This window comes from Oncorhynchus nerka, linkage group LG20 (assembly GCF_034236695.1).
Source record: "Oncorhynchus nerka isolate Pitt River linkage group LG20, Oner_Uvic_2.0, whole genome shotgun sequence".
Classification (NCBI taxonomy): Eukaryota; Metazoa; Chordata; class Actinopteri; order Salmoniformes; family Salmonidae; genus Oncorhynchus; species Oncorhynchus nerka.
The window spans coordinates 80,986,328-81,013,076 of record NC_088415.1 but is presented as its reverse complement, the minus strand read 5'-3'; the positions used below and the strand labels follow the sequence as shown (position 1 = coordinate 81,013,076).

The window sequence follows — 26,749 nt, the reverse complement described above, 5'->3', positions numbered from 1 at the left end:
CGAAAGTAATTAAGAACAGTTTGGGGTCGTTGTCATGCTGCAGAATACATTTTGTGCCAATCAGATGCCTCCCTGATGGTATTGCACAATGGATAATTATCTGCCTGTACTTCACAGCATTGAGGAGACCATTAATTCTGACCAAATTCCCAACTCCATTTGCAGAAATGAAGCCTCGAACTTGCAAGGAACCTCCACTATGCTTCACTGTTGCCTGCAGACACTCATTCGTGTACCGCTCTCCAGCCCTCCAGCGAACAAACTGCCTTCTGCTACAGCCAAATATTTCACATTTTGACTCATCAGTCCAGAGCACCTGCTGCCATTTTTCTGCACCCCAGTTCCTGTGTTTTTCGTGTATAGGTGACTCGCTTGGCCTTGTTTCCACGTGGGAGGTATGGCTTTTTGGCCGTAAGTCTTCCATGAAGGCTACATCTGACCAGACTTCTCCGGACAGTAGATGGGTGTACCAGGGTCCTACTGTTTTCTGCCAATTCTGAGCTGATGGCACTGCTGGACATCTTCAGATTGTGAAGAGAAGTAAGCATGATGTGTCTCGTCTGCTGCAGTAAGTTTCCTTGGCCGACCACTGTGTCTACGGTCCTCAACGTTGCCCGTTTCTTTGTGCTTCTTCAAAAGAGCTTGGACAGCACATCTGTGTCTTGTTGCTGTGCTAAGTCTTGCCATGGTGTATGACTTTTGACAGTAAACTGTCTTCAGCAACCTCACCTTGCTAGCGGAGTTTGGCTGTTCCTCACCCAGTTTTATTCCTCCTACGCAGCTGTTTCTGTTTCAGTTAATGATTGTGTTTCAACCTACATATTGAATTGATGATCATTAGCACCTGTTTGGTATAATTGTTTAATCATACACCTGACAATAAGCCTACAAAATCCCTGACTTTGTGCAAGTGTACATAGAAGAATTGATGCTGTTTTGAAGGCAAAGGGTGGTCACACCAAATATGGATGAGATTTTCTTCTTCTGTTCACTCACTTTATATTTATCAATGAACTAAATGCAATCTATTAACGTGTTTATTTTTGAAAGCATTGTTACCTTACAGCATTCTTTCACACCTGCCTAAAACTGTTGCACAGTAGTGTATATCAGCTCATGGAACATGGGACCAACACTTTACATGTTGGGTTTATATTTGTGTTCAGTGTACCACCATTTCTTGACATGCCACTTAATAGGAGTATATTGCTGCCTAAAGAATGTTGCTATCATAACCGTCTAAAATGCTACCTAGACTCATAAAGAGAAGCATGTCTACAAGAGCATATGTTCTAATTAGGTTAAATGATTAAGGGGTTTAGCAAGAGCTTAAGCAGAGTCTCATCTGTTAACGCAGAGACCGTCCCATCTTGGATTACACCAGACTCTTTAATCCACAGTGAAAGACATAGTACAACCTACTATCCCCGCTAGTGTTACAACCACAGGAGGTTGGCGACACCTTAATTGGGGAGAATGGGCTTGCGGTAATGGCTGGAGCAGAATGGTATCAAATACATGAAACACACGGTTTGCATATGTTTGATGGCATTCCATTTGTGCCGTTCCAGCCATTATTATGAGCCATCCTTACAACGATTAACACATAGCACAATTCAAGACTACTTTACTATTGACCCTGCTCATAGGTGTTTATCACAGGAAGCTGCTGAGGGGAGGATGGCTCATAACGATGGCTGCCATTACCACAAGCCAGTCCTCCCCAATTAAGGATCCACCAACATGTGTTTATTGTATGTTGCTACAAATAACATTATTTGATGTAGTACATTTGATACACTCATGAATCTAGAAGAAAAAAAAAATATCTATTGAAAGTCAGAAATTAATATTGAACTTAAGTTCAGTTATTGTGACACTATTGAGTAGTTTCACATAACTCATTTCATGTTTAAAATTAAATCAGGCTTCTCACAATTACGCATTGCAGAGGTCTAAAAAGTATCAGACAACTGTAATAAAAAAGTTAATATTACAGTCAATATTACACAGTAGGCACAGTCTCATGGCACTATGATGTCACAATGAGCTGAGTGTTCACTGCATGTGACATGATGCAAGTGGTGCTGTGTGAGGGCATAATGAGCTGATCATTTAATAAGGACAATGGGGGTGTTGTGTGATGTCATAATGGGATGGAAGTTTGTACAAGTACAGTGCCTTCAGAAAGTATTCACACCCTAGACTTTTTCCAAGTTTTTGTTGTGTTACAGGCGGGATTTAAATTGGATTAACTTGAGATTTGTTACTGGCCTATACACAATACCCCATAATATCAAAGTGGAATTATGTATTTGATATACATTTATCATTAATTAAAAATGAAAAGCTGAAATGTCTTGAGTCAATAAGTATTCAACCCATTTGTTATGGCAAGTCTAAATAAGTTAGGGTGTGAAAATTTGCTTAACAAGTCACATAAGTTGCATTGATTCACTGCAATAGTGTTTAACATGATTTTTGAATGACTACCTCTTCTCTAGACCCCACACAGAATTATCTGTAAGGTTCCTCAGTCAAGCAGTGAATTTCAAACACAAATTTAACCACAAAAACCAGGGAGGTTCTACCTATTGGCTGATAAATCATTTAAAAAAAGCAGACATTGAATATCACATTGAGCATGGTGAAATTATTAATTACACAGTCACCACAAAAATGCAGGTGTCCTTCCTAACTCCGTTGACGGAAAGGAAGGAAACCGCTCAAGGATTTCAGGATGAGGCCAATGGTGACTTTAAAACAGTTACAGAGTTGAAAGGCTGTGATAGGAGAAAACTGAGGATGGATCAACAACATTGAAGATATTCCACAACACTAACCTAAAACAACAGAATGTGAAAGAGGAAGACTGTACAGATTACAAATATTACAAAACATGCATCCTGTTTGCAATAAGGCACTAAAGTAAAACTTCTAAAAAGTTGGCAAAGAAATTAACTTCATATCCTGAATACAAAGCATTGTGTTTGGGGCAAAGCCAACACATCACTAAGTACCACTCTTCATATTTTCAAGCATGTTGGTGGCTGCATCATGTTATGAGTATGCTTGTCATCGGCAAGGACTTGGGAGTTGTTTAGGGTAAAAAGAAACAAAATAGAGCTAAGCACATGGGAAATCGTAGCGGAAAACCTGGTTCAGTCTGCATCCCAACAAACACTGGGAGACAAAAAAAATGTTTATACAAATGTTGGAATTTCTCTTCCACTTTGACAGAGTATTTTGTGAAATAGTTGACTTTTTTTTATCCCACCGTGTAACAACAAAATGTGGAAAAAGTCAAGGGTTGTGAAAGCTTTCGGAAGGCACTGTAGGCTGTGATGTAAGTCAAATCCATATAATTAGGAATTAATTTAATAGGATCACTATTGTCAAATCTGTGTGGTGTCATAATGAGCTGAAATGTTCCACATAATGATGCTTTGGTATAGAGATCACAGGCAATCCTGGAGACACCTGTGGACAAAGGCCCTCTCACGCTCCTCAAGCTGAAGAGAGCAACTGAAGTCCAGTAACCTTTTGGCCAGAGAGAGGAGGCTAGGAGCTAGTCCAGCCCTCAGAGGCCTTGGTTTGGAGGGGCAGCGCAGGCAGTGGTGGAGATGCCTAATGACCTGATGGACCCTTATCCGTCCAGCCAATAGAATACACTCCTCCTTGGATATGGATGGACCTGGAGCCTGAATCATCCCCAGAGCCACTGGCTGTTAAGAACAATAATTTGTAAAAATGATTTTATAAGATTTCTAGTTGAATAATTGGGCAAGATGTTGATTTCCGCTTAAATAGACCTTTCTGGTGCAAAATATTATGAAAAATCATGTTTTTTCCCCTATTCAACAAAAGTAGGGCAATAGCACTTGACATGACTGACATGCTTTTAAAAATAGTAATAATCTAATTATAAATGACTTAAGATTTCACATAACTGTAAATTAAATATGGTCCGTACAATATTGGTACCATTTCATATAACCAAATACATTTTATAACTAACCCAAGATAAACCACAGTGGGAGCAAATTAATCATAGTGAGCAGAACAAGAAAGGAGGTGGGCAGAGCCAAGAATGATCTAGAGAGATCTCATTGGCGCATTGTAGATTGTATTTGCATATTTCCATTAGAGAACGCCTACTCTGAAGTGCGCTTGTGGAATTACGCAATTCTCCCTTGCACTCCTTCACACAATTTTTAAAAACTTTGGCAAAGGGTAAAGTCTGCAAAACTGTTACTAACAGATTCTAGTTTTTGGAACAGAAAACTGAATTGAGATCAAAATTTTCATCAATGATAACAATTGCATAATGTTGGACAAAATCCATCTCGCTCCATCTTCTCCCATTGCCGGCCACTGGGCTTCCTCTCATCACCATATTTGGTGGTGAGTGGAAATTCCAACCGGATGCTTCAAACTTTTACATTCAGTGAAAAATCTGGCTGTTTTTTTAAAATCTTTGACATAACTGCCAACAGATCAGTTTCTCCTAAATGTCCACTGAGCGATGCAGACACACCATTCAAATGTTTGTTGACTCATTACAACTTCAGCTTTAAGGACTCAGTGATTTCCTCCATCCGTGACGAAGAGAAAGTGATCCTAGTTCAATTCTAATAAATGATTTAGTATTTTTTAGTGTTGAGAGCTAAATCTGGCTGAAAATATCACAGCGAGATGAAACTAGTATTGTTACATCCACTATATTCTACAGTTTCATACGCTCTACTGCAAGCCCAGCTGTGAGTTTCACAGACACAGGAAATCGTTCCTTTGTCTCGATAGGCCAGAAAATGTGACATCTCTGCCTATGCAAATGTCGGGCCTGAAACCTGACATTTCAAGTCAGCCACGGTGGAGAGGAGGGCAGAGAGGTGGGGCTTTCTTGCACTATAAGACACGGGACCCTACAACATTCACAGGGCACTTTGTACACAAAAATGTCAGTCAGAACCGCTCAAAGTCCCCCAAATACATATAAGAGGATATGTGTTGGTGTGGACAGGTGTATAGGAATGAGTACATTTGTCAGTGTGAGTTGGCATATGCTTACCTGCAAACAGGCCCCCACACTGAACTTGGCCTGTTGGCCAGCAGAAAGGAAGGACACAAACATGTGTTCCTGTCCCAGGACCCTCACCCCCAGGCTGCGGTTTAAAGATAGGAAGAGCGGCCGCAGGGGGGTGGGCGTCTGGCTGTGGCCTCTCCAACTCCACCTTCTGATCCTGGCCCCCGCATCATTCAGACACTGACCTCCTGACGCGTCCAAGCTCAGCCTGGGACAGACACTGAAGTTACGGACAAGACATTTTCCTGAATAAGTACACATTTTTTAATACAAATTACTAATCACAGCGAGTGTCCCCGTCTTACCAGACATTACCGTTGCCATGGTAACATGTGGCCCTGCCATCAGATTGGAATAGGGCTCTGATTGGCTGCCCAAGGGAGTGGTCATCATGTACAATACATACCCTTTCTCTTCCATCAGAGATTATGACCAGGGCCAAGAAGCCAGAGGGATAGCTGTTTGGCATAATGATAAGGATGGACAATACAAAATTACATGATCATATAGTTCAAATCTCCAACAATGAGTTTACTTATGTTGTGAAAGGATACAAAACCTGGGCAGAACCATCTGGGAAGACTGTGAGAAACTTGCTCCCACAGGCATAATACTTCTCCAGAAATTGTGCCCCATCCTGCCAACACAAGCCATATACAAAACGCATTGATCAGTTAAGATAACCTGTATTCATAAGTATTTTCAGATGTGACCACCAGTGGCGTATAGTCATTGATGCCAAGGGAAGCAAGGCTTCCAATCATTTTCAGTCAATTCGCAAGTGGCTGAATCTCACCAGAGAAATCAGTGTGAAGGAAACAGCACCCCCTCTGTCTTAGTATGGGTAACCATGTATCTAATGCTGTCTGGACCTAAAGAGTGGAACATGTTGCCATTTGATTGATGCCAACTAGCATTTGGCCTCCCTTGATAAAAAAACAAATAATTAGCCAATAAGCATTGAGCTGAGCTCAACTGTGGGTTGTCCTGGTGTAGAAAATGCCCGCAAGGGAGGGCAGTTTGGATTTGGCTTCAGACCAATCAAATCACTTCCTTTGCCAAATGTAATTTTCAGAAAAAGTGTCAGTTTCTGGTCTGCTAGAGTGTTGATGTCCTGCAGTAGGTAGCTTGCTAAATCAGCCCTTTCCTAAGCCATGGATGGAGATGGGGATTTGGACTTGTGGTTGACTTAATTCTCTGTACAGGCCAATGATTTTGACAGTGATTCTGATCTAACCATAAATTAATATGTTGTGCCACTGGACTGAGACGATTGAAGCTCAAAATGTAGCCTAGTTACCTAGCTAAATTAACTAGCTACCTAGCTAACTTAGTGGGTCATTGTTGCCCATGCAAGGACATCAGGCTAGCAAACATTTTAGCTAGGTAGCCTATAACAAAACCTAAAAGTGCACTGTATGACAGAGCCATAGACCGTTTTGACAACATGAAAGAGAGGAGGATCAGGGTATTGGCATTCAACTAGTCTACGAGTAGGGCGAGTCAACATGTTTTGTTTTACTTGCGCAAGCGTGGACACACACACACAAATCAGTACAATGGACAGCCAGATGATATTTAGAAACATTGGACTAAATTGTTTTTGGTATCTTAATTTTTAAAAATTGTATGTATTAAACAAACCATATATAGCTTTATTGATTTGATGGTCTTTAAATGTTTGGTGCTGGAATAGCGGAGGCAATGTCTGTTGTCTTTGTGCTGATTGCGGTAACCCTGTAGTTCTCAATCAGTAGTTGTTTAGTAAACTGTCAAACATTAAACTTGCTTGACCATGCTTCAAGTGATAACTGTGTGTTTGTGTTAGGGTTCGTTCCTGTTTCCTTGTCAATCATTGGTGAAATTAGCATTATGACAATATCTTTAATTAAATCATTCAAAAACCTTTAATGCAATTGCAGACAGAAGTTGACAATCAGGAACATAGCACGCATGTTTACGTGTAACTTCTGTATCAAAGAAAAAGGTCCCATGTTATTTTATCAAAACCGAAGTCCAGCCTTTAGTGATGTCACTACTACGTCAGTACCTTTTACTCCTAAGACCAAAACCATGCCTACAAAGCTATATAAACAAGGCTTTTAGTGTTATCTAAAAGCTTAGCAGTAAATGTCCACTCCCCAAAGTTGATTTTTAGTGGAATGTCTGACTAGTCTTCTCCTTCACTCCCCTGCAGACTTCTGTCTCAGTCACACATTTCTCAGAGGGGTCTCTTTATAAGAGAGAGAACTAGAAAACAACTGTGGAACAATTCTAAACCTTTATAATGAATATATATATCGTTAATCTGTAGTCTAGGACCATATAAATATGAGGAAGGGTCTTATAACCCCTCCCCTTAATACAACATAAGCATAATCAATTATTCTAATACATTGAACATTTGTACAGCCCCAATCATGACCCCTAGGTGAACTTCTAACATATGCATCATTTGCTTTGTGGACAGATGTTGCTCTCTGGTTTTGTGATTAAACAAACATACGCCGCTGTGTGACTTGTCTTTTTGTTGTCACGGCCTTATTGTATAACGCGGTGGCGTATGAACGAAAGGGTTATAGAGCAAACACAATTATCACAACAGAGGTTGTAATATGGCTTTTTTTACTGGCTTGGCTTTCTCCACCAGTAGAGGTGCATGTGGCCATATGATGGCACTGTCCTCATGCAAACCTGTACACCAGAATCTCTCACTTGTCTTGCTGCCTCTTCCATCATGTTGTTAGGTTCAAAGTCAATGTAATAAAGGTTAAAAATAATTTGTACCTGATGCGGAGAAATGCCAAACTCAAATGATTCATGGTCATAAAGGGTGTCTCCATTTTCTTTTTCCAGGTCCTCCTCAATCCCAGGATGTTGTGTAACAGTCCACTGTCCCTCTTTGGCTGTACAGGTGGACAGCTGGTAGCTGATGGTCCTAGAGAAGGGTGTGTCTATGAAACAGGACAGCAGGTCAATGACATTAAAACTACATCAGTTCAAAGTTAATGGAAATATATGGCTTTTAAAATATATATATAAAAATGAACATCCTGAATGAACTTAAAGCGATTAATTGACCATGTCCACAGAAAACAGACTCATATTTAAATGTGTGTTTATAAACTGTTGCGTACTCACAGGTATCTGCAGATCGGAGGGTTGACTGTGTGTCCTGGTAGAGTCGCTCTCGCTCTTGCTCCTGCTTTCTGAGGAGGAAGAGGTGGAGTTTGCTAGTGATGTGCTGGATTTCCGTCCTAAATTCAAACTCCACCCATCCAGCACACAAGGCAAGCTCAATCAAGCACACCTGATTATGTTTATGGGATTGCAGACTATTCTTCTCAATCCCAATGCGTGGAGAACAATAAAGAGTCAGACACTAAGAAACTAATAGCAGATGATCCATTAGTTAGGAAAACCAATGATCCAATCATGTTCAGGCAGCAAGCTGCCTTAGTGTCACCCATTTCCTAGACAGAGAATAAGATGCAAATTTGTCCCTTATTTTGACCTTTCATCCATGACCCCCCATACCGGTGCTCCGTTCTGTCCTGGCCTGCAGCTCCTCCTCCTCTCTGGTTGGCTGATTGTTAGGTGGGAGTGTTGCGTCATCCTCCTGATCAGGTCTCTGCAGGGCAAGCCACCTTTCATGGGCCAGCATGTCACACAGCTGCTGGTACTGGGCACAGCAGAAGATCTGTGTGTGTGTGAGGGCATGTGCGTGAGATAGATCATGAAAGAGAGAAATAGAGTAGGGTAGGGTGTGTGTGTGTATGTATACAGAGTGTGGGGAGGGGCATATGGAGTGTGGGGAGGGGCATATCATAAAAATCATGTGTCATGCTTTGTTCACACTAATATTCCCCATCCCCTCTTTAGGTGATGCTTGTTGCAGGGCGTTTCATTTTACCGTCCATGACATTCAGCCTTACCCCAGGGTCCTCTGCAAATGTTGGTCCAAGTGGAGGCCTTGCTTTCTCTCCACAGTACTCACACATCACTGGAGAGTCCACGAGAGGCTGGGGCAGGACAACAGGGGTGTGATCAAAGATGATCACACAATGGATCACTTACAATAATACAGAGTTATATACAGTCTCCAAAAATGTCTCAGTTGTGCTATTCTAGAAGAAAAATAAACACCTATTTAGGAGAGGTGCTGGCTAGCGGAGTAAACTTGAAAATAAGAGAGCCGCACACTCTAGGAGCTCAGATGCAAAAATGTAATTACCAACGTTTCGACAGCCAAGCTGTCTTCACCCGGGTATATTCACAAAAACTGCGGGATGACTCGTTTATATAGTGTCAAAAGACACAGGTGTCTGTAATCATGGCCAAGAGTGGCCTAATATCATTGTTTAATTATCAAATATTAAAATGTCATACAAAGAACAGCATACAAACAAATGGATAGCATACGATCATAAATTAATTTGACTACACAAGCTTACAAAATATGACAATGGCAGTCACAATAATCACAAGAATAGCTTCAGATCAAAGTCTACGTTGAGACCGAAGGGAACTCTGATTTACCACCAATATATTCCTGAACAACGTCTATTTGCGCCCCTACTGGATGGAAATTACAAGTGTCATGGCTGTGCTCAATGCAATGGCACTTATAAATGTAGATGCTTCAAACACCCACAAACAGAGAAATCGATCCAAATCAAAGGTGTTATTGCGTGCTCCACTAAGGCAGTTATTTATCTTATAACTTGTCCTTGTGGTAAAAATTGTGGGTAAAACAAAGCGCGAATTAAAAGTACGAATCTCAGAGCATCGGTGCAAAAACTTTACTTACCCAGTTGCGGCCCACTTCTTGGAGGCAGGCCACTCGATTTCGTATCTGCGTTATATTGGCATCGAACATGTCACCCTCCCTAGGAGAGGGGGTGACCTTGATAATTTATTGTCAAAACGAGAGGCTGCCTGGATCTAACTTAAAGACCCTTGCTCCTTCGGTTTCAACGTAGACGTTGATCTGAATCCATTCTTGTGACTTTTCCACTGTAATTGTTTGTAAGCTTGTGTAATCAAATGCATTTATGATCGTATGCTATCCATTTGTTGTTTGTATGACATTTTAATATTTGATAATTAACCAATGATATTAGGCCATTCTTGGCCATGATTACAGACACCTGTGTCTTGACACTACATAAACGAGTCATCCCGCAATGTTTGTGATTATACCCTGATGAAGACTGTCACTGCCTGTGACTGGGACGAATTGCAAACCCCCCCCACAAAATTTCCACAAAATTTAAAAAAAATATATATCACTGAAGTTGGAGACTTATCTCGCTCACCAACTTCAGACATCTGCTATCTGAGCAGCTAACCAATCGCTGCCGCTGTACATAGTCTATCGGTAAATAGACCACCCATTTTTACCTACCTCATCCCCATTGTTTTTATTTATTTACTTTTTCTGCTCTTTTGCACACCAATATCTCTACCTGTACATGACCATCTGATCATTTATCACTCGTGTTAATCTGCAAAATTTTAATTATTCGCCTACCTCATGCCTTTTGCACACAATGTATATAGACTCCTTTTTTCTACTGTATTATTGACTTGTTAATTGTTTACTCCATGTGTAACTCTGTTGTCTGTTCACACTGCTATGCTTTATCTTGTCCAGGTCGAAGTTGCAAATGAGAACTTGTTCTCAACTAGCCTACCTGGTTAAATAAAGGTGAAATAAAATGTAATAAAAGACAGCTTGCTGTTGAAACGTTGGTAATTACATTTTTGCATCTGAGCTGCTAAAGTGTGCGGCTCTCTTTTATTTTCAGTTGTGCTATTCACAATTTCTATTGCATATGGGTTGCACATTATATTCATAACATCACAATGCCAGTTGTATCCCTGAGTGGAAAACATCTTCCGAGATAGAAGTGCTGGGTTTGAGGGGCGATACTTTGACCTCTCATATTCTGATCATTAGTACCTGGCTGACACATGGAACTAATAAAGTGGACTATGAAGAGATTACGGAGACTAGGGTGTGGTAGCAGACAGGTGGGTAAGATGTTGTACCTCTGGGAGGATGTTCCTTGGGTTTGGTGCTTGGTCCTGGGACTCCCTCTTATATCTAAGAACTCCCAGAAAACCAGAAGTGGGAGTTGGTGGACAATCAAAAGACTGTACATATTCATCTTGCAGCCCCTATAGAGAGAACACATAGGGAGAGAAAATAAGTAGTCAGGGAGAGAAGGAGAAAAATAACAAGACCTGTCTTAAATTGTACATTTCTCTTACATGGTCATCCATGAGCAAAAAGACTTCATTGGGTTCCTGCTCTAACCTAGAAGACTCATCATCTGAAAAATAGACAAATAGTCAACATAACTAATTCAGTATGACATGACACATCATTCATACACAGTGTAAATATGTTGCCATTTATTTCATTTTTTACTAAATTGTGTGGTCTTCTTGCGACTTCGGTCTCAATTAGTGACATTGATCTCATGCATCCTGCTTTAATCTCACCCACTCAATTGATCAAAGTTAAAACTAAGCCCAGAACTTTACATCAAAGGATATCAAAAACTGTTCCACCTGTCTCTGTGTCTCGCACTTGCTTCTCTCCCTCACTGGGTAGAGTAGTGACATCACCATCACCGTCCATATGCCAGCCTTGATTTGGGGCACCTGCAACTTCAGCCTTCATTATTTCCTTTTCAGAAAAAGAGAGGTCACAGAGGTAGACATTTACACACACACACCTAAACAAATTCATACACTCACCACAGTGTTGTGCTTGTTCAGACAGCATGTAGCTAAACTTGCTGATGTTGTCAGTAACCGTGGAGATGAAATGGTTGCGTGGGGCTTTCTGAACCTAATATCTAACCATATTGCCTGGCATTATACATTCCAAAATAAGAGACAGCAATAGCATGCTTAGTCCTAGCAGGTGGGTGGGTAAAAGTTGTGTATTATTGTTGTAATGTAATTTATGAAAGTTTAATCAGGAAGGCTGGTTTGAATGCTCATTTAACTTCATCAAGCAGTATAGCATAATTCACTCTTTCCTATTATACAGGACATAGTGGGAAGGAATAGAAACGTATCAGCAGCATAGCTTCTCGTTCTGCTCCTCTTCCTGTTAGCCACGTGCGCACGCTTGCTGTTTAACCTATGTGCTCATTTTTGCAATTATCACTTCTCTCTCTCTCTCAACCAATGGGTATAAACCTTGGGATGTGTTTATATGTCAACTTACCCATGTTCTCTCATTGGCTGTGACAACCATCCACCATCAGCTATATTACCCTAAGGCCCGTCATCGAAACTTCTTTCCCTCTAGCGGGGGTTTTATGCCAGCTGCCCAGCAAAATGCTGTCATTAGCATCTGACGAGGCCATACCCCAAACTATTCAATACAATTCCATATCGCATTCTGTCTCTTATTCATTCCGTTAAACCTGTACTCGATTGAATTGTGATTTATTTGTTCTGTATAGTACCTTTATAATCTAACATTATTTTGCTGGGTTGGCCCTGTCCGGGGGATACCGTCAGACAGGGCGGTGCCACAGTGTCCCCTGACCCACCCGTCTCAGCCTCCAGTGTCTATGCTGCAATTGTCTATGTGCCTGGGGGCTAGGGTCAGTCTTATATCTGTTGTAATTCTCCAGTCTTATCTGGGGTCCTGTGTGAATTCAAGTATGCTCTCTCCCTCTCGGAGTACCTGAGCCCTAGGATCATGCCTCTCGACTACCTGACTTGATGACTGGCTGTCCCCAGTCATGCTGCTGCAGTTTCAACTGTTCTGCCTGAGGCTATGGAATCCTGACCTCTTCACCGGACATGCTACCTTGTCCCGGACCTGCTGTTTTCGACTCTCTCTACCGCACCTGCTGTGTCGAACTCTGAATACTCAGCTATGAAAAACCAACTGACATTTACTTCTGAGGTACTGACCGGTTGCAACCACTGATTATTATTTGACCCTGCTGGTCATCTATGAACCTTTGAACATCTTGAAGAACAATCTGGCCTTAATGGCCATTTACTCTTATAATCTCCACCCGGCACAGCCAGAAGAGGACTGGCCACCCCTCAGAGCTTGGTTCCTCTCTAGGTTTCTTCCTAGGTGCCTGCCTGTCTAGGGAGTTTTTCATAGCCACCGTGCTTCCACATCTGCATTGCTTGCTGTTTGGGGTTTTAGACTGAGTTTCTGTACAGCACTTTGTGACATCTGCTGATGTAAAAAGAACTTTATAAATACATTTGATTAATTGATTTGTGGGAAAAGTAGCCTTCCTGCATTTAGCTTCAGGTGTAGAAACGTTTCATCAAAACATTGTGTTTACTTGATAGCTACCTACACAAATATCTAGCTAGAACAAAGTGTTAATAAGAAATTCATTAAAAAGATTCAAATCAATAAACAAATGTTGTACAGTAGGCATCTACAGAGGGAGCTAAGAGTTGTGTTACATGTAAAACAACTTAAATTGTTTTCAGAGTAGGCTTACCAATTTTAGTGTCCTACTTTGTGTCCAATTAACTGTCGCACAGTTTTGATTAGATGGTATACAGCAGTGGTAGGTTACCCTGTTCCTGGAGTGCTGCAGGTACAGGATTTTGTTCCAACTTGGCACCATGACCAACTGAGCTAATTGATCAGTTCAGTGATTGCCTAAATTCAACACACCTCATCTTTCAGATCGGCTCAATTAAAAACATGAAGTGCCTGTGGCACTCCAGGACCAAGATTGCCTACCCCTGGTATAAAACTACGGGCAGAATTTACTTTTCATAGCAGGTTAGGAGAATTAACATAGCAGGTTAGGAGAATTGGGTTAAGGTTAGGCTAGGAAAAGGGTTGGGGTTAGTTAAAATGCAAAAATTCTCCCTGACGTGGCTTGAACGTGCAACTTTTTTTAAACCATAGCTGTATACCATCTAGCCACAACCCGCACCCTGTTACACCCTAATTCATTTCAGTGTAATTGTACGCGATTTAGATAACGCGTTATCCATGCATGCCAGCTGTGCCAAGGCAATTCATTAAGAAAACAGGTGAGAATGATTGTCCCAGCGGAATTCAATTGGCCAGAGAACGACAACACTATGTCAACTACAGAGTCCACCACAGCCACCGAGACTATCCCTCCCACTGCTAACGCAACAACCATGAAACCCCAGGGGTGCGTTCAGTTTGCTTGAACGTTTGCTACGTTGCGAAACGGTTTGTACTGAACGTGTGGTTCAGTTTCCCCCAAACTTTCTTGTATGTTCTTGAACAGACTGAAGTACGTAGGTTTGCTCCATTCTGTAGGTGTGCCGGGGTGTGGCTTGAAGCAATGAGTGACATATTTAAAGGGCAGGGGTGCACGAACCACAACCCAGATTAAGATTCTGGTTCAGGATAAAAATGGCGAGCAAAGTTGGTGAAGACGAATGTTCTGAATGAACAGCAGTAGTATTGAAAACTGGAACAAAAAGGAAATAGTCTAAATTTGGAGTGACGGATACGTGTATAAATGATAATGAATCGCTTCATGTTGGGATGTGTTTGTTGAGTAAGGGTGCATATGTTGGAATCCCATTTGAGGTGTTAAATGGTGAAGTACGTGCTGGGAAAAGTGGAATCTGTCAGAGTGACAGAGTGGTCTTATTTTGATTAATTGTATTTCTGAAGAACAGAGGAAGATTGCAGAGAGTCTTAAAAGAATCCGGACAACAGGAGTTTTATGTTTTGAACTTGGGAGTCGAGCACCCATCAAAGGAGTCATCTCAGGGGTGACAATGGATGTTCAGGTTCAATAGCTGAAGGGAATTCCTGGTGGGGTTGGTGCCTGGCGTCTGACCTGTTGGGTCAATGGATGAATGAAGCTTGGTTGTATAAGATATGCCGTAAGAGCTTTCGTCCCCAAACCATTGCAGTGTAAAAATTGTAAAGGATTTGGCCATGTTTCAAGTGTGTGCAGACGGACAGAGTATATTGAAGAATGATGTGTAGAAGGACGATGGTGTTGCAATTGTGGTGGGGATCATGTTCCCGAGTTCCTGGAGAGCCCTTTAAGGGTGAAGGCGTTTGAGGTGGCAAAAGTTAGCGGTCAAGCAAATCTATGCGGAAGCAATAGTGATTCTAGTGAAGATATGGTTGTAGACGCACCAGAGTACAGTAAATGTTTGCTGCCAGTCAAAATATACACTGAGTGTTAAAAATTGTGATTTTGTAACATTCATTGCTACAGTTATGAACTGTAGGGCACAAGTCTAAGAAACTGGACTTTATTGTGGCTGCGGCAGAAAAGTTTTTGGGACTTGCAAGGCGTACTGGCTCCAGAAGACCCACCCTCCCAGGTTCACCTTGAGCCTGTGTAGTGATCAGATCTGTTTTATTTATTTTTAACAGAAAAGTTGTTTGATTTAGTTTATTTCTTATGTTTTGCGGCGGGGGTTGTATTTTGTTACATTTTGGGGAATTCTGTTTCCTTCCCGCACAGTAGGTGGCGGGATGCACATTAAATTATGCAAAAGCCAATATATCATAAAAAAGAGCCCACAACCCAACCCCGTTTTATTTCAACTAATTGTTCAGTACAGCACCGCTTCTGCTTAACTGAATTCTTCAACTACGTTTTTTCATACTGGACGCAGGCAAGGATCCAGTCTACCTACATGAGATCATGCATCCCTACTTCATGCACCAACATCTTCACCATCATTATCCTTTTCCATATCCTCCTCCAGCCCTGACCAACACTCTCTCTAAGACCACGATGCCAACTACAGAGACCACGATGCCAACTACAGAGACCACGATGCCAACTACAGTGACTACGATGCCAACTACAGAGTCTCTAACGATGCCCAAACCAACAACCATGAAGCCACAAGATCCTGTCTATCCCACAGGGTACTATCCACAGCCTCCATATTAATACCCTAGTCCAGTTTGCCACAATTATCCTCACTACCATTATCCCCATCTTCCCCCTGCCTCAGAGGTCCATTCTAAGATATACCATAATTCAGTTTTCTAGTATTTCTATGGTGCACTGGCAGATCAATTTAATGGTCCATGTTCATACAATGCCTCCAATGTCAAGAAAAACTGAGGCTGAATGCAACACGAGGTCAATATTTTTTGGGGCTCCTGTTTGTTTTGAGTAATTGGTCAAGACCACGTGGGCTGAAAGTCATGGACATGACAAGGACTTTCTTTATTCTCAGAAACTCATATAGGGACAGGTGTTTAAAAAATGTTTGTTTTTTTAATTAAAGAGGAATTCTGACAATGGTAGTGTGGGACAATGGAATTAAAAATAAGTGTTTATAATTGAAGAGGAGGAGAGCATGTCAGACAAGGATTTGTTTCTTGTTGGGATGTGATTATTATCATTTATCTTTTGATGGGGATGTTAACTGGAGTCCCAGATGTATTTAGTGCCAGTTCTTTGACCCGCATTGTGAAAGGAAGAAAATTTGTCAGTTCTATGTTTTAAAAAAAATGATAAGCACTTTCCTACGCATGTGAAGTTGGGTTATATGAGGTGAGTACTACGCAGTAATGGCTTTTGTCCCCAAACCATTACAGTGTCAAAATTGTAAAGGATTTGACAATGTTTCAAGTGTGTGCAGACGGGTGGAGTATACAGAAGATCAGAGTGAAGAACGGCCGTGTTGCAATTGTGGTGGGGATCATGACCCAGACTTTGTGTAGTGACCTATAAGGGTAAAGGAGGTTGAGGTGGCAAAAGTTAGGGCAGTCCATCGGCTCTCCTACGCGTAGGCAATCAAAAGAATTGAGAGAGGAAGTGAAGTTGAATGAATGGTAGTGGATGCACAAATGTCCAGAGTTAATAGGCCTACTTGTCAACCAAGAGATCCAGACATGCTGTATGCAAAGAAAGTGGATTTTGTGGCGTTCATTGCAACTGCAATAAACTATACGGCTCAGGTAAAAAAAAAGAAAATCAAAGAAATTGGACATCATTGTGGCTGCCGCAGGAACGTATCTGGGAATTTACAGCGGAATATGTGCAAGGGTTATTGGAAGATGTGCTGCCCTCCCGGGCTCCTGAGCTTATTTAGCAAATGGGATCAGACATTGATTATTGATTTTAACAGATGAATCAAGGAGCATGTTGATGAGTGATTTTCGGGTAGTCAATATGAGTATTCCAATATCGACATTTTAGTATTTTGCAATCTTTTATTTTCATCCCACACAGTTGGTGGCTACAGTACTTATTTTTGTGTGTAGTTCGACATAAAACCGAAAGAATAATTATTCTCATCAGCAGTCTATGCTTTAGGCTGATGATTGGGTGAATTATCAAAAATATTTCACTTATTTTTGGTCGTTTATCAACATTTATATGGGAATAATAGGCTTTTTTTTTAAATGGGAGCTGGGGAGCTACAGTTCATTGAGGGAACCATGAATAACAACATGTACTGTGACATACTGAAGCAGAGCATGATCCCCTCCCTTCGGAGACTGGGTCGCAGGGCAGTATTCCAACATGATAACGACCCCAAACACACCTCCAAGACGACCACTGCCTTGCTAAAGAAGCTGAGGGTAAAGGTGATGGACTGGCCAAGCATGTCTCCAGACCTAAACCCTATTGAGCATCTGTGGGGCATCCTCAAATGGAAGGTGGAGGAGTGCAAGGTCTCTAACATCCACCAGCTCCGCGATGTCGTCATGGAGGAGTGGAAGAGGACTCCAGTGGCAACCTGTGAAGCTCTGGTGAACTCCATGCCCAAGAGGGTTAAGGCAGTGCTGGAAAATGATGGTGGCCACACAAAATATTGACACTTTGGGCCCAATTTGGACATTTTCACTTAGGGGTGGACTCACTTTTGTTGCCAGCGGTTTAGACATTAATGGCTGTGTGTTGAGTTATTTTGAGGGGACAGCAAATTTACACTGTTATACAAGCTGTACACTCACTACTTTACATTGTAGCAAAGTGTCATTTCTTCAGTGTTGTCACATGAAAAGATATACTCAAATATTTACAAAAATGTGAGGGGTGTACTCACTTTTGTGATATACTGTAAATACATGTAAAAACGTAGCCTAAATGCTGAGGATATGGTTTATGCAAGCACCAACATCTCTCTCAAAAAATTTGACAATCCCAAAATGCGCACATTCATTCAACATGTGTAAAGAACTTAGGCTCAGTCTGGTAAAAAACAACAGCTGAAAACATCATAATAACGGACAAATCCACTGGAACACAATACCAATTTGAGCTGGGTGAAGATGTTAAAGTTGTTCTGGCTGATACAGTGTATTTACAGGCAGTGAACTATTCAACAGTGTCAGAATATCATTCCGAGTGCCTGAGCTTTTACGTGCGCTTTTTGGAGGCTGAGAATCGTCTCTCCAAATATTGCCGTCTTAATACTTCTTATGGCTGCAGGGGCAGTATTGAGTAGCTTGGATGAAAGGTGCCCAGAGTAAACGGCCTGCTCCTCAGTCCCAGTTGCTAATATATGCATATTATTATTAGTATTGGATAGAAAACACTCTAAAGTTTCTAAAAATGTTTGAATGATGTCTGTGAGTATAACAGAACTCATATGGCAGGCAAAAACCTGAGAAGAAATCCAAACAGGAAGTGGGAAATCTGAGGTTGGTCGATATTCAACCCAGCCCCTATTGAATACACAGTGGGATATGGATAAAGTTGCACTTCCTAGGGCTTCCACTAGATGTCAACCGTTTTTAGAAACTTGAATGACGCTTCTACTGTGTGGTGGAACCGGATGGGAGCTGTTTGAGTCAGTGGTCTGGCAGAGAGCCAGGTCCTGGTCAGGCGCATTTCACATGATAGCAACCTGCGTTCCATGGCTTCTCTACAGACATAGGAATTCTCTGGTTGGAACTTTATTGAAGATTTATGATAACAACATCCTATAGATTGATTCTATACTTAGTTTGACAAGTTTCTTCGACCTGTAATATAACTTTTTGAAGTTTTCGTCCGACGTTCGGATGGACCTGCACGAGCGTTTGGATTTGTGTACTAAACACGCTAACAAAAGTAGCTACTTGGACATAAATAATGGACATTATCGAACAAATCAAGCATTTATTGTGGAACTAGGATTCCTGGGAGTGCATTGCATTGATGAATATCGTCAAAGGTAAGGGAATATTTATAATGTGATTTCTGATTTCTGTTGACTCCAACATGGCAGATAATTTTATTTATTTTCTGAGCGCCGTCTCAGATTATTGTATGGTTTGCCTTTTCCGTAAAGTTTTTTTGAAATCTGACACAGCGGTTGCATTAAGTAGAGGTATATCTATATTTCCATGTCTAACAATTGTATTTATCGACATTTATAATGAGTATTTCTGTAAAATGATGTGGCTCTCTGCAATATCACCGGATGTTTTTGGAACTAGTGAACAATGTATACTGAGATTTTTACAAATATAAATATGAACTTTATCAAACAAAACATACATGTATTGTGTAACATGAGGTCATCTGATGAAGATCATCAAAGGTTAGTGATTCATTTTATCTCTGATGGTGCCTTTTGTGACTCCTCTTTGGCTGGAAAAATGGCAGAATTTTTCTGTCAGTTGGTGGTAACCTAACATAATCATTTGTGGTGCTTTCGCTGTAAAGCCTATTTGAAATTGGACCCTGTGGTAGGATTAACAACAAGATTACCTTTAAAACGGTATAAAATACATGTATGTTTGAGGAATTTTAATTATGAGATTTCTGTTGTTTTGAATTTGCCGCCCTGCACTTTCACTGGCTGTTGTCATATCGATCCTGTTAACGGGATTGCAGCCCTAAGATTAAGAGTTGGATTAGTTGTTGGGTTGATATTTCTATAGCAAATTTACATTCTGAAAATAGTCTACATTACCTCTCTACATTTACTGATATGAAAATGTCCATCATACCCATATGTTAAGAACAGACAACGAATATGTTGTGAAATATTTTTTGGGGGGATTGACATTGTCTCGTTATGTAGCCATAGGAAGATACTGTTTTGCAATATCCTCCACAACCTTCTAATGTAGAAGCATTATTCCGAGACAGCGTCATGTTTTTTTTATGGTTTATGGCTGTCTTTCCGTTTATAAAACATAATAATTTAAAACCTTGCTTACATTTGTATACGATCATGCATCTCTCAGTTAAATTCGGCCCGCAACCCGCCAGTTGGGGAATCCTCGTCTCGACTGGCTATTCCTTTGTGATAAATAAACTATCATAAGGATATTCACCTACCAACAAGTGACTGTAATATTATTTGACAAGTAATTGGCTCAAACTCACAGGAAAAAATATATTTTGGGAGGGGCAATTACAATTGCAGTGAAGCTCCTAATCGCTAGGACGATGAGTGAGTTTAATGCCAGAATCTACCATCAGTAGCCCTCAAAATGATGAACCCTATCCGATATGTATTTATTGGACTGCTTCTTTGTTCGTTTATTTCGCAAAATGATGTAGGACCTACGGGTAAGTTATCATTTGAAAAAGCGTTTTTGAAAGTGAAAGCAAGTAATGGGGCTGTTCTGCTAGTCTAAAATTTTAACAAAACATTTTAAACTTATGTTCGTTGTATTATAGTTCAAATAAGGAATATGGTACATAATATCTTAAACATAAAATTACATATTGAATATATTCTATATATATCTACTCTACTAAAAAGCTAGAAAAATTCTAGTTATGCATGTCATTCAGGCTATAAAACAATGGCAACTTAACTCATTTCAGTTTGAATGACAGATCAATAACACATATTTCTATATGAATTTGGTCGGATTGCCCAAAAAGTTACATATTGTCGCTTTAAGCAAAACATCCATGCCCCTGTAAAAACGATTTTATTTCACACATATACTCTCACCCTGACGTTTATATCCAGTTTAAGTTCATCAGAAGTTCTAACAGTTTTTCTCTTAACATCACCTGCTCACAGTCAAACATGTACTTGAGTACATGTACACACGCTTCAATTCCTCCCACTATGAAGTCGCTGGGTTGTTGGATGGAGAACTGGTGGACTTCTACAGCAGTGCCCTCAAGTCCCCTGTACCTAAAAAAAGCTGGAATGAAGAAAATACAAGCTTTGGATATAATGACTGGCAAGAAATTCTTTCAGCTCGACAGGAAGTTAATACGTATTTTTTATCCAGTGCTGTAGACCTGAGGAGGCACTTTGTAAACAATCCCTTAAGTGAGTTGCATTTATTATGTCATAGTTGACCATCTTTCCTTTGTCCGCGTTGTTTTAGTTCAGTACACTATATGAGAGTTAATCCTTTTTATCTTTGTCGTATTAGGTGGTGATATTGTGCAGATGAAACTTGGTTGTACTGTGGATATAACCATCATTGAAAGCAAAAAAACAGAGAAAGCCGTTGGCTTTGCTGAGTTTGCCTATGATGGAAACACATTGCTGTTCCTCAGTGATAACTCAAGTATGTGGATCCCAAAAGATGAATATGCTCATGATATTCATGATATCGTACACAAATGGAACACGCAAAGCATGAAAGACCACTTGACCAACTTTGTGAATGTGGACTGTCCAGTGGCACTTGATCGTTTCCGATTATTAGAGCGCACAAACTCATGTGAGTGTTACTATTGGTTGCACTGTGGTTTTACAAATGTCAAATTTGATTAGCTGTTCCAGATCTTTCACACAGTTTTACTGGCATGTAATCCCCACCCATATGGAACACATTCTTATTACTTCTCCCAATTTCAATCAGTGTCTCTTATCACCTATTTTTCCAGGTCTCATATTTATGTTCTGGAAGTAACGATGTATTCCTATGTCTCTACAATGTTGTAGCTGCTCCAAAGGTCTACACTGTCCCTGGTGGCTCTTTAAAACCTGGGTTGATCAACCTGACCTGTTTAATTACTGGATCCTATCCAAAGTCGTCACCCATTGAGATGAACCTGTTTAGGGACAACATCCTCCTAACAGAGATGGAGGGTGTCCATTCCTCAGGAGTCAGACCTAACGAAGACCACACCTACCAGCTGAGGAAGACGGTGAGGATCGACACCGCCGAGTCTGTCGTTTATCGATGTGATGTCAATCATAAAAGCTTCCCTAAACCCCGGAATTACACTTGGGGTAAAATTCTTTCTTCAATTCAATGACTTCAAAGCATGGACACATTGATGTTTGTGAGCAATTAAAATGGTCTCTTTAAGGTCAGAATTTGCATATGTAGAATGTTTATATGTTGGAAAAATGAATGTGGACACCATTTAAAGATGATTGCATTTCGTACACTTGTATAACAACTATGCAGAAAGAAATGGAATGACTACTGTGTGCTCTTGTGTGCTTACAGAGATGAAAAAACAAGAGGGATCAAATATTCAAATTTACATTGGACTATGCATATTGTTGCTTTTCCTATGCTTTGTACTGTTTTTCAAAAACAGATGGAGATCTGAGCCTAATAGAAATTTGGCTGGTGAGTAAAGTCTATTAAACCAAATGAATGTCAGCCCAACTTAAACAGAGACAAGGGTGCTCAACCAATGAATACAGTGCATTATATTAACCATGCTGGTTAATGACTTATTCTCTTTATTTAGACTCATATTTTGTTAGAAGTGTTAAAACACTGGCTTGATCAGAGCCATACAGACTCTTCTCCATGTAGAACCAAACATTGTATGATACTGTACGTAGAACATAGGTTCTAGACTAATGTGAAAGGATTTCCCCCAGCTAATCCTGGAGAGAATGCTGCCCTGGGAGTTCAAGATGGAGGGAGTTTGATTGATGAGTTTCATTCTCAGGATTGGTCTTTTCCAGGACCTCTGTTTTTATATTTGATGCTGGTGCATGATAATCATTGTGTTTTAATGTCTTCATGTATTGATTATTTTAGATCAAGGAGGTGATGCCACTTCTGGTAAGTATTCTGTTCATGCGCAGTATTCAATTTGAAAGTGATCAACAACTCTTTAACAAGTGATGGAAATTAAATAGATGTGTCTATTCCCCTGATGCATCATGTCTTGACTATCCGAAAAAGAATAATGGCATAAAATGTTTTATTTTCTTGGCTACTGTAGTCGATCTGTCCTCTGAGAGAGATGTTCTTACAAATGCACCCGATGCTGAAGGTGAAAACGGTGAGATCATAACTTCCTGGCCAGTAATGAAAGTGATCTAATTCTCAAAATAGAGCTAAATAAAGCCAGAATAATAATATACATGTTGAACATAGCTATAGCCATAAGTCATGTGTGTTTCACTCACTGTTAATTTTGTCAAGGTCCTGACGTCAGCGTACAGTATTCTACAACGGGGCTCTTGGACGCATCTAAACAAAAAATTGCTTTATTAAGCGCTAACATACTGACCACACCGCAAAATAAATGTGCACGCATGTTATTCAATCATTGCATCCACACTGCTCACGCGTGTCTGCATAGCGTCTACGTAACGTCTGCGTGCGGAGCCAGGCGCTAAAATAGAACTTGGCCTAGCATCGTTAGGGAGGGGTTGGCCGGTAGGGATATCCTTGTCTCATCGCGCACCAGGGACTCCTGTGGCGGGCCGGGCGCAGTGCGCGCTAACCAAGGTTGCCAGGTGCATGGTGTTTCCTCCGACACATTGGTGCGGCTGGCTTCCGGGTTGGATGCGTGCTGTGTTAAGAAGCAGTGCGGCTTGGTTGGGTTGTGTATCGAAGGACGCATGACTTTCAACCTTCATCTCTCCCGAGCCCTTACGGGAGTTGTAGCGATGAGACAAGATAGTAGCTACTAAACAATTGGATACCACGAAATTGGGGTAAAATAAATAAATAAATGTTTCATGCTTTTTCGACCTGTCCCCAAATTAATATAGTTGGTTCAGAGTTTGTTTTGATATTTCTACCTACTGATCACGTCTGGTGTGGTTGGACAAAATCAACATGCTCGCAATGGCGTTCTAGTCAGCATGTTAAGCCCATGATTTTCCTTCAGTACAGTACACTATACTACTATAATACTATACTACTACTAATATTGATTTCTGCCTTTGCTTGTCATTTTAGACGAAGCCTATGGAAGTCGTGGAAGCTCTGGTGAGTATTACAGCACTAGCAAAAGATTTTGTCTAAAGATTTAGGTGAATTATCTTTTACTTGAATAAAAAAAGATATGTGCATTTTACCCTCAGAGGTGTGTTTCCATCAAACTGTCTTGTTGTAGATAAAAAAAGCAGTGGGTAATGATGCACTGCACATATAAAGAACTTTGCATCATGTCTTTCCATATCCCAAATAAAACGAAGTTCAATGTGTTTCCATTGCATTATATCCTTGTCTCATCGCGCACTAGCGACTCCTGTGGTGGGCCGGGCGCAGTGCACGCTGACCAGGTTGCCAGGTGTACGGTGTTTCCTCCGACACATTGGTGCGGCTGGCTTCCGGGTTGGATGTGCATTGTGTTAAGAAGCAGGTTGGGTCGTGTTTCGGAGGACGCATCTCGACCTTCGCCTCTCCAGAGTCCGTACGGGAGTTGCAGCGATGAGACAAGATTGTAACTACTACCAATTGGATACCACGAAATTGGGAGAAAAAAAAATCATTTTTATTTATCAATTAGCAGCCAAGCACCAACTATCATGTCAGCATGGGACAAACATCTACATTAGAAAACACTTTTCATGCAAAGATGTGCTGTATTTAATTATGCCTCACTATGTTCCCATCCAACAGCATTGCCTACAAATAATAATTATTGATATTTAACCTATTGGAAATTACCATTAAGCTCATCGCCGTGCACTTTCACCATCCTGTGAAGTTCATCTTAATTAATTTCATCTGTAGCCTAATTTAACCCTTCATGCTTTTCCAAGTCATAGTGGGAGGACCACAACATAGCATCACGTGACTGCAAATATATAGTGACAATTGCTGTTTTCCATCAGGGCCGTCTTGAACTTTTTATCTGACAGGTTCTTTACTTGCATATAATTGGTTGGATGGGAACATAGTGAGGCATAATTAAATACAGCACATCTTTGCATGAAAAGTGTTTTCTAATGTAGATGTTTTTCCCATGCTGCCAATCATAATAGTTACAAATATAAATTAATAATCAACAAACATTTTTTATTGACTGACAGGCCTAGTTCTTATATTAGTGCTATAGTAGCCCATTAACAAATCTTTCTTCCATTCTCTCAGATTCAGACCTGTCACAGATTCAAATAACCTAATTGGAATTCACCACAGACCCAGCTGACAGCTAGTACAGGGTCTTAAGTAGGTACTTTGAAACACTCTTATCCGATTGTCAATTTCCAAGCGTTTTACGTGCCAACTGAAGAAAACCCAGAGTTTATAATTATGCATTACCTCTGCCTGGGATCAAGTTACCAGAGGTAACTGACTACAAGAGGAGACGCTCAACGCTAACATGGACTGACACACAATACAGTAAAGACTACTGAGGAAATGAAGGGCTTGTTAGAGACATTTCCATGTGTCCTGATGGTTGTCTGGCTGTTATCACAGAGCTCATTACTAAGATGGTGATAGATATTTGACTATGTATTTGTAATGTTTCTGTAAAGCAGGCTAGTTACGTCCTGTGTGGCTCAGTTGGTAGAGCATGACACTTGCAACGCCAGGGTTGTGGGTTCTATTCCCACGGGGAGCATTATGAAGTATGAAAATATATGCACTTTCTTCTGTAAACTGCTCTTATTTTGTAAATGTACTCGGATGTTACGACTTCCGCCGAAGTTGGCTCTCCTGCCTGTTCGGGTGGTGCTCAGCGGTCGTCGTCACCGTCCTACTAACCACTACCGATCCCTTTTTCGTTTGTCTGTTGGTTTTGTCTTATTAGTTTCACCTGTGTGTATTTTGGTTTAATTAACACTCTTATATGTAGTAGGTTGTCCCGCCCTTGTTTTGTGCGGGATTGTTTTTGTATTCATGTCATTTGGTGTAGTACTTGTGTTTTATTCTCCGGTCTATTTTGATCCGTTGTCGGATTATTCACCCTGTGTGTTGGGTTGACCGTGTGTTTTTGTGCGCCGGAGAATAAACTGTCGAATCACTAAACCTGCTCTCTGCCCCTGATTCCACCCACCTTGATAAAACGTCACATCGGAATTACAAGTCATGCTGTAATTGTCCCAAACTTCTTCAACTTGGGGACAGCTCAGGGATCAAGTATCAAAAATAGAAGTTACAATTTTCTACTTTTTCATGTACTGTATTGTTAAGATATTTTATCAAGGTTGAAGATAAATGATTAAATAATTATACCCAGAAACTTAACCATTAGGATTAGAGGTTATGTAGCATGGACAAAGGGTAATTGGAAATGGTAACCATTGTGGAAGAAGGAATGTATGTGTGTGTCTAAAGTAAGCAAAGAGAATCATTAACCTATGTTTGAACCGACCCAACTATAACTCTGTGGACATAAAATAATGCAGCGAGAGCTCCTCCGGGTTTTCCGTATCGGGGGGGACTGGAACTGTCAGCTAAGTGGTAATACACTTGTGAGACTTCAGGAGATAATCCAGATATAGTGTGTGCGTTAGTGGGTTGGAATGGACTTTTGAAGCTGCTTTGTCGGAGAAGAGGAGGGACATCTAAAAACTCTATGACGAAATGTGAGGTATATTAACCAA

At 40.7% G+C, this 26,749-nt stretch overlaps 2 protein-coding genes across 8 annotated transcripts; one reads left to right on the top strand and one right to left on the bottom strand.

Annotated features, from left to right (window-relative positions):
* Positions 1-1,019: 1,019 nt before the first annotated feature.
* Positions 1,020-20,306, bottom strand: LOC115103221 (glutamate-rich protein 6). The gene is made up of 12 exons (XM_065005851.1): positions 20,229-20,306; positions 11,666-11,783; positions 11,363-11,424; positions 11,141-11,269; positions 9,022-9,108; positions 8,615-8,786; positions 8,228-8,281; positions 7,874-8,040; positions 5,641-5,723; positions 5,392-5,544; positions 5,072-5,294; positions 1,020-3,725 (listed from the first exon to the last, which is right to left on the bottom strand). The coding sequence occupies exons 2-12, from the start codon at positions 11,775-11,777 to the stop codon at positions 3,459-3,461; spliced, it is 1,509 nt and encodes a 502-aa protein (XP_064861923.1). The 5' UTR covers positions 11,778-11,783; positions 20,229-20,306; the 3' UTR covers positions 1,020-3,458.
* A 114-nt stretch (positions 20,307-20,420) lies between these two features.
* Positions 20,421-26,171, top strand: LOC115103220 (class I histocompatibility antigen, F10 alpha chain-like). 7 transcript variants are annotated; one of them, XM_029624008.2, is made up of 9 exons: positions 20,421-20,583; positions 21,050-21,307; positions 21,414-21,707; positions 21,932-22,222; positions 22,540-22,571; positions 22,995-23,018; positions 23,182-23,241; positions 24,150-24,179; positions 25,290-26,171. In XM_029624008.2, exons 1-9 carry the CDS (start codon positions 20,505-20,507, stop codon positions 25,314-25,316), a joined length of 1,095 nt encoding a protein of 364 aa, XP_029479868.2. In that variant the 5' UTR covers positions 20,421-20,504; the 3' UTR covers positions 25,317-26,171. The 7 variants fall into 7 exon arrangements, 6 of the variants coding, with proteins under 6 accessions (XP_029479868.2, XP_064861920.1, XP_029479867.2 ...); XM_065005848.1 differs by having other exon boundaries at positions 24,436-26,171; XM_029624007.2 differs by having other exon boundaries at positions 22,446-22,571.
* Positions 26,172-26,749: the final 578 nt, after the last annotated feature.

Coding starts and splice junctions, on each gene's coding strand:
- LOC115103221 (XM_065005851.1), bottom strand. CDS start 11,777: ATGAAGGCTGAAGTTGCAGGTGCCCCAAATCAAGGCTGGCATATGGAC. Junction 11,270..11,362: donor TTTTGCTCATGGATGACCAT/GTAAGAGAAATG, acceptor TTCTCTCTATAG/GGGCTGCAAGATGAATATGT. Junction 3,726..5,071: donor GTGTGGGGGCCTGTTTGCAG/GTAAGCATATGC, acceptor TGTTCTTAACAG/CCAGTGGCTCTGGGGATGAT.
- LOC115103220 (XM_065005847.1), top strand. CDS start 20,505: ATGATGAACCCTATCCGATATGTATTTATTGGACTGCTTCTTTGTTCG. Junction 21,708..21,931: donor ATTAGAGCGCACAAACTCAT/GTGAGTGTTACT, acceptor ACAATGTTGTAG/CTGCTCCAAAGGTCTACACT. Junction 24,180..24,435: donor TGGAAGTCGTGGAAGCTCTG/GTGAGTATTACA, acceptor ATCGCGCACTAG/CGACTCCTGTGGTGGGCCGG.